Source organism: Patagioenas fasciata, chromosome 28, assembly GCF_037038585.1.
Source record: "Patagioenas fasciata isolate bPatFas1 chromosome 28, bPatFas1.hap1, whole genome shotgun sequence".
Taxonomy (NCBI): Eukaryota; Metazoa; Chordata; class Aves; order Columbiformes; family Columbidae; genus Patagioenas; species Patagioenas fasciata.
In genome coordinates this window covers 4,745,536-4,755,346 of record NC_092547.1, presented here as the reverse complement: position 1 = coordinate 4,755,346, position 9,811 = coordinate 4,745,536, and the positions used below count along the sequence as shown (strand labels likewise).

Genomic DNA, 9,811 nt, shown 5'->3' with positions numbered 1-9,811 from the left:
CCGACCGCCTCCGCCCCGCTTCGCCGGTCGCCGCGCGGGGCAGGGGCGGCCGGGGCGGCCGCGGGGGGAGGCCGGGACCCTGGTGGCCGGCGCTCCCCGTCCCGGCGGTGCGGACACCGGCGACCCCCCCCGCTCCCCGGCCCCGCGGCCGCCGCGGCCCCCGGGATCCCCGGTGACGTCACACGGCACCGGCCGGGCCGCGCTGCGCAGGGACCGGCGGCGCCGCCGGGCACCGGGGGAGAAGCGCGTTCCGGTGCGGGGGGACCCGTCCCGGTGCGGCCCCAAGGGAAGGCGGATCCCACTCGGTGCGGGGCCCGGTCCGGGCTTCCCTGCCCGGTCCGGTGGGGGAATCGCGGTGCAAAGCCGGAGATCCCGGGAGCGAGCCGGGGGTCCCGGTGCGGCCGGTGCTGCCCCGGGGAGGGTCCCGGTGCAGGGGGGTCCCTGTGTACGGGCCCGTCCCGCCGGTGCGTACCTGGGGCGGCGGCGCGGGCCCGGTGCCCGCCGGTGCGGTGCCGGTGCGGAGCCGGGCGCGGCGCAGGTGCTCCCGGCCCCGCGTGATGTCACCGCCCGCCCCGCCCCCCGCGGAGGCCCCGCCTTTTAAAGGGACCGCGGCCCTTAACGACGGCGGGGGGGCAGTGTCACGGCCCCCACGGCTGCAGCTCTTGCGGGGACCCCCCCCGCGGGACACGGAGACCTCCCGCCCCCCCTCCGGTACGCCCGGTGAGGGGCCGGTGCTTGAGCCGCTTGCAGCCGGTGCTTGAGCCCCGCGCGGGGGGGCTGGGCCGGAGGGGCCCCCCGGGACCCCGCGGACAAAGCAGCAGCTGCCGGGGCCCCCCCGCGGCGGCTCTTTGTGCCGCAAAATGGTGGAGCCAGAACACGGAGTGGGGGGGGACGCACAGACACTGGGGACAGACAAGGGACCAGCAGCTGCCACCACCCCCACCCCCTGCACCAATGCGGGGGGGGGCAAGGGCAGCTCCTACCCCCCCCCATCTCATTGCTTCCTGGTCCCACTCCCCCCCAGATCCGCGATGCAGCACAAAGGTCCAGGATGTTTTAACCGCAGTTTTATTGGAAATGTTAAATACTGGGGGGGTCCAGCCCGATGCGGAGCTGGGGGGCCGGGGGGGGTGTGCTGACCCCCTCCCTCACGCGTGTTCTTCCGCCAGCTTCTCCGCCTTGGCCACAGCCTCCTCGATGGGCCCCACCATGTAGAAAGCCTGTTCTGGGAGGTGGTCGTATTCACCTGCGGGGAGACACGGAGTCAGGTGGGGAACAGGGACGCCCCCGGCCCCCTCGGTTCCTCCCCGGGGGCCACCGCACCTGCCAGGATCTGCTTGAAGCCTTTGATGGTCTCCTTGAGCGGCACCAACTTGCCCATGTGGCCAGTGAAGACCTCAGCCACCTGGAAGGGCTGCGACAAGAAACGCTGGATCTTGCGCGCTCGAGCCACCGTCAGCTTGTCCTCCTCGGACAGCTCGTCCATGCCCAGGATGGCGATGATGTCCTGCAAGGACTTGTAGTCCTGGAGGGGGGGAAAAAGGGGGTGAGCAGCCAGCGTTGGGCTCCCCAGCACCCAAGGGTGCTGCCCCCCAACTCACCTGCAGGATTTTCTGCACCCCACGAGCTACATCGTAGTGCTCGGGGCCCACGATGTTGGGGTCCATGATGCGGGAGGTGGAGTCCAGCGGGTCCACGGCCGGGTAGATGCCGAGCTCGGCGATGGCGCGGGACAGCACGGTGGTGGCGTCCAGGTGAGCGAAGGTGGTGGCGGGCGCGGGGTCGGTCAGGTCATCAGCCGGCACGTAGATGGCCTGAGGGGGGACGGGAGGGGACGGTGGGACCGGGAGGGGACGTGGTGACCATGGCGCGGTGACCCCGGCGCTGCCCTCACCTGCACCGAGGTGATGGAGCCCTTGCGCGTGGTGGTGATGCGCTCCTGCATGGTGCCCATGTCGGTGGCCAGCGTGGGCTGGTAGCCCACGGCTGAGGGGATCCGGCCCAGCAGGGCTGACACCTGGGGGGAGCAGAGCCCGTTGGGGGCTGCACAAGGCCATGGGGGGGCCAGACACCCCCACACGCACCCCCAGCCCCAGCACAGACCTCGGAGCCAGCCTGGGTGAAGCGGAAGATGTTGTCGATGAAGAGCAGCACGTCCTGACCCTCCTGGTCCCTGAAGTACTCGGCCACCGTCAGCCCCGTCAGGGCCACCCTGGCGCGGGCGCCCGGGGGCTCGTTCATCTGCCCGTAGACCAGGGCGACCTGCGGCGGGACCGGGGGGTTGGCACTGCACCGCTCTGCCGCTCGTGCCCCCTGGGACCCCCCCAGGAACCCAGCACCACCTTGGACGTGGCGTCTTTCAGGTTGATGACCCCGGACTCGATCATCTCGTGGTACAGATCGTTGCCTTCGCGGGTTCGCTCCCCCACGCCGGCGAACACCGAGTAACCGCCGTGGGCTTTGGCCACGTTGTTGATCAGCTCCATGATCAGTACGGTCTTGCCAACGCCAGCACCGCCAAACAGACCTGGGGGAAGGGGAACCCGCTCAAGGACGCGCTGGCCCGGCGGCCCCCGGCGTCTCCATTCACCCCTTTCCTCCTCAGATCAATAAATGCGGCTTCAGCAAACTCAGAAGAACGAAAGTCAAAGGGTTACTCATCAGCGAAGGAAACTGCTGCGGAGGGACCGGTGCTGGGTGTCCCCCTCCCCAGACACCCCCAACCTACCGATCTTGCCGCCCTTGGCGTAGGGAGCCAGCAGATCCACCACCTTGATCCCCGTCACCAGGATCTCCTGTTCAACGCTCATCTCCACAAATTCGGGGGCTTCGGCGTGAATGGCGGCGAACCTGGCGCGGAAGGGGGAGAGGAGTTAACCCCCCTGCTCGCACCCGTGGCTCCAGGATCTGCGTCCTGACCTCAAACCCTGCGGGACGCTCAGGGTGTCACTCACTGTTTGGTCTTGATGGGGCCCCTCTCGTCAATGGGCTCCCCGATGACGTTCATGATCCTGCCCAGGGTCTCGGGGCCCACGGGGATGCGGATGGGTGCCCCGGAGTCCAGAACCTTCTGTCCTCTCACCAGCCCCTCCGTGCCGTCCATGGCGATGGTTCGCACCGTGTTCTCCCCTGCGGAGCCCAAGGACGGTGTCACAGCGGCGCCCTCGGGCTGACCCTGGGGACAGCTGCTGGTGGCTTCCCCGGCCCTGCCAAGGGACTGGGAGGACAACCAAGAAAAGCAGGACCCAGGGACACAAAACCCAAGCCCGCAGCCCTCCGGGTGCTCTTTTCCTCCTCCTCAGATTGAAATCCGTGGCTTCAGCGAGCTCAGGAGAACGAAAGTCACCAAGATCCATCATCACAGGAGGGTCCCCCCCGTCCCCAGACACTCACCCAGGTGCTGAGCGACCTCCAGCACCAGCCGCGTCTCCCGGCCCTGCACCTCCAGCGCGTTCAGGATGGGCGGCAGCCCCTCGTCGAACTGCACGTCAACCACGGCCCCGATAACGGCCACGATGCGGCCGGTACCGGCGCTGGCCTTGGCGGCGGGGGCGGCTTGGGCCGCATAGTCCCGGCCTGGGGAGAGAGGGACGAGTCAAGGTCGGGCGGGAACCGGGGGTGGAGCGGGGACCCCCGGGATGCGCCCGGACCCCCGCGATAGGGCGGGAACGGGGGCTGGAGCGGGGACCCCCGGCATGAGCGGGGAATCCCCGGGATGCACCCGGGTCCCTCAGGATGTGCTGGGATCCCACGACCGCGCACCCCTAAACCCACCCAGGACGCCCTGCACCCCCTGGAGCCCCAGCGTCACCTCATCGGTACCCCCAGGGTCACCGCCGCTCCCCTCACGGCCGCTACCGGCCCCGCGCCCCCCGCCCGCCGCACAGGCCCCAAGGTGACCCTGGGCCGCCCCGCACTCACGAGCCCCGGCGGCGACGGCCGGGCCGGCCCCGCGGCTGAGGAGCAGCGGCAGGAGGTCGCGGCCCGGCCCGGCCCCGCGGCGCAGCAGCGGCCGAACGGCGGCGGCGGCGGCTGCCGAGCACCGACCCGCAAACCCCAACATGGCGGCGCCGACTGAGCCCCGCGCCCCGCCCGCCGCACACGGCCCTCGGGAGGCGGGGCCGCGGGGAGCGTCACCGACCGCCGCGCACGCCCATTGGGCGCCGCGTTACGCCGCGCCGCCGCATTCGTTTTGCCATTGGTTGAGGTTGCCTCGGCGCTGGCTTGGCATCTCCTAGCGATTGGGCGGCAGGTCTATCCATCAAAGAACACCGTAAAATGATAGGGCGAAACCCCAGTGAGGGGTGGGTCTTAGCTGAAGGGCGCCGGAAGTAGAGAAACACGTGTTCCACGCTTGTCCTTGGGGCGGGCGCGGTGACCGCGGGCGCAGGTCCCGGTGCCGCAATGCGGCCGGTTACCGGGATACCGCACCGGCCCGAGGGGCACAACACGGGCCCGAGGGGGCCGCCGGGCGCCCACCACCGCGCAGCAACGTGCTGGGCCTGTCCCCCTTGGCGTACCGCTTCCCCCCAGGGTACCGGTTCCCCCGGTTCTACCAGCCCCTCCCGGTGCTCCCGGTCCCCCACCCCGGCCGAGAAGCCGCCCCCGGCGCAGGCAGAGGAAGAGACAGGCCCAGGCGGAAGGAGAGCCAGGGAGTCTTCAACAGTTTATTAGAAAGAATGTAGACATTAAAAAAATCCCCGCTGCTCTGAACAGAAACTGAGGTTTTTCAGCCCGGATCGCGGCCCCACCCACACAGTGCAAAGACGATTTGGTCTGAAATAACAGATTAACGAGCAACAACGCGCAGCCCCGGCCCCGCAGCGGGAGGTGAAGCTCTGGGGACGGGCAGGACCAGGGGAGGCTCCGGCAGAACTGGGGATAAACCACCAAATCACAAGAATTTAGTTTTCAACAAAAAGACTTGAGCGGAACAGACCTGAAGACACCGCAGAAGGAGCTAAGGACTCGTTTCAGCCACTTTGTTCCCAGTAGTTAATTAATTTCAGGCCACAGAAGGGGGAAAAGAAAGAAAAAACACAAAAATTCTCATTTACCCCATGGTGTAAAGTGAGGAATTCCGGGTGTAATTACATCTGCTACGAGGAAAAGAGGCTCCGTAAACTTTATTGCGACTGCTCTGGATCCACCGGCTACACCTCAATGGGGTTGTTTTAGTTTGGAAGGCTGGAACGCGGTTCATGCAGAACGTTATTGCCTCTGGCGGCCGCGGAGCCGCGCGCCGGGACACACCAACCCTCGGGGAAGCCATCGAAATGGGCTGAAAATGGGTTAAAGGATGCAGGATCTCCCGGGAGGGCTATCAACTCAGGAATTCTTATCTCAATTATGAAATGTTGTGATGAAGTTCTTTCCCCAAACCCTGAAGACAACGGTTGTTCTTACTCCAGATCCGGCATTTCTAGAGAGAAACAGGAGAGGGTTAGCGGGGGGGTTGTGTTGTTTTTTAAGGAAAAAAGCGACCAGCAGTCCCAGCACATCACAAGGGGCTTGGGGCAGCTCTGGGTCTCCCCCCTCACCCCAATACTCAAGCAGCGGGGGAAGATCCCACCGACATTTCGTGCTGATGCAGAAGCGTTTGCACCAGGTTCTATCATCTCAGAGCGCCCAGGAATCAACTCAAGCCAGGATTTAGCAAGACGGAGCACACAGAATATCCACTAAACCCCAGCACCAACTTACTCTCATCATCACTGTCCGGTGAGTCCTGCAAAGGAGAAACATTCACTGAGCAAACTGCGCCCAAAGATGCTTTTCCCTCCACCCCCCAGCACACGAGCTGCTGTTTTGAAGCACGTGGAGCGTGTCAACATCTCCCAGTTTCACGCGACGTGCTCGTTTCCAGCCCCATAACGCCCGGACGCGCTGCCCGGACGAGGTTTGGTGCGTTCTAACGCGTTACCGGCTCCAAGGATGCGGGTTTGATATCACAGCAAGCAAGTTGATATCACAAACTTACATCATCTGCCCCGTCTACTTCTGGCAAATCTACGTCGTCGTCTCCGCCCATGTTGTTCATCATCTGTTGGGAGAGAAACGCAATGTTATGGGGTGAAGGCTGTGCTGAGGACAATCTAAAACCAGCTTAAAACTGTTCTAACCAACAGGTGAAATCACAATTAATTGTCTTGAAAAGCAACCAGCAGCTGCCACAGGACACGCGTTCATTTAATACCCGGAAAGCGGTCGCGGGAAAGCGCCGGGACCCGAACTGCAGGCCCCGTACCTCGGAAAAGCGGTCGAAGTTGGACATGTCTTCGTCTGAATCGTCCTCCCAGTCCTTCCAGTTGTTGAAGTCCACACTGAGCCAGTTGAGCTGCGCGGGACACGGGTTTAGTGAGGGGGGAAGGGAAAGCAGCGATACGAACCGCATTGCGATCAGAAGTGACCCCACCACGTGTAAACGCGACCCAAATTCAAACCGAATGAAGCACCAACGCACCTTCGCCCTCTCTTTCGTTAACCGCGGCCACGCCTGGCCCGACTCCCCTTTTCGTAAACAACACAAGATAGATCTGTCTGTTCTTTTATGCTTTGACTCCTGGAAGAGAGCAAACGCCCGTTAGCGCGACCCCAAACCCCAGCAGAACTGCTCAGATCACACACGGTATTTTTCAGAAGACGATACTCACATTTGGATCAATATTATTAAAAAGGTCAATTTCGTTTAAATGTTTAAAGTTATCACTTCCTCCAAGACAACTGTTGGGAGAAAATAAAAGCGTTTAGCGTGAAACATCTTATAGAACAGATGCGTCTCATTAACAGAGCCCGCGGTCCTTACCTGAACGTGAGTTTGGATTTTTCGAAATTTACATTAACATCTTTACTGTCTTCGACGCAAAACTCCACAAAGACGTAGTCCCTCCGGTCGTACCACTTGGCGGAGGCGGGCTGCCTGCGGATAGAGCGGGACAAGCATCAGAGCCACCATTAGTCCCCATTTAATGCCAAACCGTCACTTGTCCCCGTGTTTATCCCACCGGGTGACAACTCAATGCTTTCCCTCTTTTAGGTAAAGCCCAACAGCAGAGTAAAAATCTTATAGGATGTTTTCAGTTGGAAAAGACCTTAAAGGTCGGCAAGTCCACCCGTTATGTTATTACTATGGTATTTTTAATTATGGGACACGTTTCCTCTTCCGATAGGGAATGAGTCTTGGTGAAAAAGCAATGAAACCACCAGCTGTCCCCTCCGCTGGGGACAAACCCCAACGCACCATCACCCAACAGAGGCTGGGTCTCTGTTCAGGATGACTTAGGGGCTCCTGAACCGCGTTAACACTTCATAATGGTTTTCAATGGAGACGTCTCCAGCAATCCCAGGGAGCCGCACGTGCTCCTGGGTCTTGTAGCCGCGGTTTGGCCGCGACCTCGGTATCTCTGCCAAGATCGGGGGGTTTGAAGCACCGAGAGCCCATTTGCAGTGCTTCAAAAGTCTCATTGAGCCGGCCTAGAGCCGCTGGAAACCCCACGTGCACCTGAGCTACGGAATCAAAGAGACCGCAGTGAATTTACTACCCCAGAACCCGCGTTTCTACCACCGAACACGCCCGCTGTAATTAAAGCTGCGCTGGAGTTGCCTCTCTCGCTCTTTTTATCTGGGTTGCAAATCTCTGAACCTCCCGGAGGGAGGACGGAAATGTTCCTTAGGCCGGACTTACCGCTCCAACCAGTAGCGCGGGGCCGTAGCCGCCGAGCGCGGTTATGGATGCGCCGCAGCCGCGAGGCTTCTTGGAGCCCCCAAACCCCCTGTTCTCTTACCAGGTGCTGAGCGCCAGCGCCCAACGGTTCCTCCTTCCTGCCCAAACTCATCCCGGGGGACTCGGCCTCACGCCCTGTGCTCCAGTTACGCGTCATCCCCGCGGGATTTACATTTCCTTGAAGGAGATTAATTCAAACGCTATACGCACGTAACCACAGCGCAGCCCAGGGAACGGGTCGCCCATATCCCGCGTTCTCAAGGATTTAACCTGTCGCATCTACATTCGCTGCCACCCATGGGTTTGTGACTTCTTAACCCGTCCTTTCAATTCCTCGCATCCCAGGACAATTGTGACAATTGAGCGGGTTCCAGAAGCTTCGTAGCAGCAGTTTTGGGTGATACACGCGCTCAGTGTCACCCAGAGACCCCTCGCCCCTACCCATTATGGGCACGGACGCAGCTTCTCACACCGAACGATGAACCTCAGCTCTCGCCGGTGCAATTCAAGGTTTCCAAACCTGTCCTGGAGCTTTGCCGCTACCAATCGCGCCTACTGGGGACTCGGCTTTGTCTCCTGACACATCCTACAGCCTGAGGATGCTGCGAAAGTCACCTGCTGAACAAGATCTTCAGCCCTAAGAAATCTGGTTTACGTGATTAGTTTTCATTTCACTCATACACCCTGCAAAAGCTTTTTCTTTAAATAACTACTTTCAGACTACAATGGTAAGCGGGATGCAGTAGTGTTGTAGTTTCTAGGTGATATATTCTACAGGCATTAAATGAAAAACTCCCAACTTTGTGACATCCTTCTTGCTTTCAGTCACACTGAGATGAGGTAAAAGCCTCAGGGACAAACAGCAACCGGCCCCACGTTCCTCAGCACCTGCGGCAGATCAGCCTTTCGGAGCAACAAAACGCCTTGGAAAAGCGCGACCACCTTCGCTCATCGAAGGGAAATACCCGGAGATGCGGCGGGTAACAGCGCAACCCCCGGAACGGGCGGATTTCACCCCAAAAGCATCGCCCTGAGACGCCCGGCTCCTCCTTCCCCCGCACCGCCGTGTGCACGGGAACACACGCGGGTTTGGGGCCGTTGCGGCTGCCCCGGGATCACAACGAGCTCGGCTGCTCGGGACACCGGGAATTTCCCGGAGCCGTTTCCCGGGGAGCCCCGCGGGCAGGCGGATGAACGCGCCGCTCACCGGGGACTCCCGGCGGCTTCACCCGCGGCCGTTGGTGCCGCTCAACACCCGCGCTCCGGGCGGCACCGGCCGCCGGGCCCCGCTCATCCCGCACACGCGGGCGCCGCTCGTTCCACAGAACGGGCGAACCCACGCGGCCCCGCGGGAGGCGGCCCCGGTTCAGGCCCCACGCCCGCTCCCTCAGGGCGCCTCCCAGCGCGGGCTCCGGGACAGCGTCCTCCGGCGGCCAGGCCAGGCCGCACCGCGCCCTCCCCAGCCTGCTCCCCATCCCCGGGCCTCACATGACGAACGGCGGCGGCTCCGGCTGGCGCTGCGGGGGCGGTGCGGGCCGGGTCCGGCGGTGCGCGGCGGTACCGGGGGCAGGGCCGAGGCGGCGGCTGCTCGGGGCTCGGCGCGGCCTCGCTCCCACAATGCCCCGCGCGGCGGCGCCCAGCGCTGGTGACGCAGCAAAATACCCGCCGCGCCGCCTCCCGCCGCCGCCGCTGCGCATGCGCGCCCGCCGCGTGCGGCCCCTGGCGCGCGGGGCTGGCCACCCCGCCCCGCCCGCGCCCCGCCCCTCCCGCGCGCGCGCCCGCTCCCTCCTCCCTTCTAGCAGCTTCTCGCCGCGCAGGCGCGTTGGGCTCCGGGCCTGGGGGCGGGGCCGGCGGTTGCCGTGGCGACGGGGCAGCCGCAGCGCGGCCTGGTCGGCGGACGGGGCTCACTCGGGCCCGATCCCGATCCCGATCCCGGTCCCGATCCCGCGGGGCCTGTGCCTGGCGGAGCGCAACCCCCAGCCCGCCCCGCCGCCGTTAGACCCCCCGGTTTGGGGCACACACACCCCTGCCTGCACAAGCACGTACTGCTGGGCAGGGCCCAGGATGGCAGCTCCGGGCTCACAGAAT

General features: G+C 63.5%; 2 protein-coding genes and 2 non-coding genes across 4 annotated transcripts; all 4 read right to left on the bottom strand.

Annotated features, from left to right (window-relative positions):
- Positions 1-1,052: 1,052 nt before the first annotated feature.
- Positions 1,053-4,078, bottom strand: ATP5F1B (ATP synthase F1 subunit beta). Its single transcript, XM_065858779.2, has 10 exons — positions 3,922-4,078; positions 3,394-3,576; positions 2,955-3,129; positions 2,729-2,850; positions 2,343-2,527; positions 2,104-2,262; positions 1,895-2,017; positions 1,602-1,814; positions 1,324-1,525; positions 1,053-1,246 (listed from the first exon to the last, which is right to left on the bottom strand). Exons 1-10 carry the CDS (start codon positions 4,061-4,063, stop codon positions 1,149-1,151), a joined length of 1,602 nt encoding a protein of 533 aa, XP_065714851.1. The 5' UTR covers positions 4,064-4,078; the 3' UTR covers positions 1,053-1,148.
- LOC136113817 (small nucleolar RNA SNORD59) lies at positions 2,597-2,670 on the bottom strand. Its single transcript, XR_010653038.2, has one exon. It is a non-coding gene; the product is annotated as a small nucleolar RNA SNORD59 (small nucleolar RNA).
- On the bottom strand, positions 3,294-3,368 carry LOC136113818 (small nucleolar RNA SNORD59). The gene has a single exon (XR_010653039.1). It is a non-coding gene; the product is annotated as a small nucleolar RNA SNORD59 (small nucleolar RNA).
- A 575-nt stretch (positions 4,079-4,653) lies between the features above and the next one.
- On the bottom strand, positions 4,654-9,435 carry PTGES3 (prostaglandin E synthase 3). Its single transcript, XM_065858790.2, has 8 exons — positions 9,212-9,435; positions 6,806-6,919; positions 6,654-6,723; positions 6,464-6,562; positions 6,248-6,337; positions 5,981-6,043; positions 5,704-5,728; positions 4,654-5,422 (listed from the first exon to the last, which is right to left on the bottom strand). The coding sequence occupies exons 1-8, from the start codon at positions 9,418-9,420 to the stop codon at positions 5,403-5,405; spliced, it is 690 nt and encodes a 229-aa protein (XP_065714862.1). The 5' UTR covers positions 9,421-9,435; the 3' UTR covers positions 4,654-5,402.
- Positions 9,436-9,811: the final 376 nt, after the last annotated feature.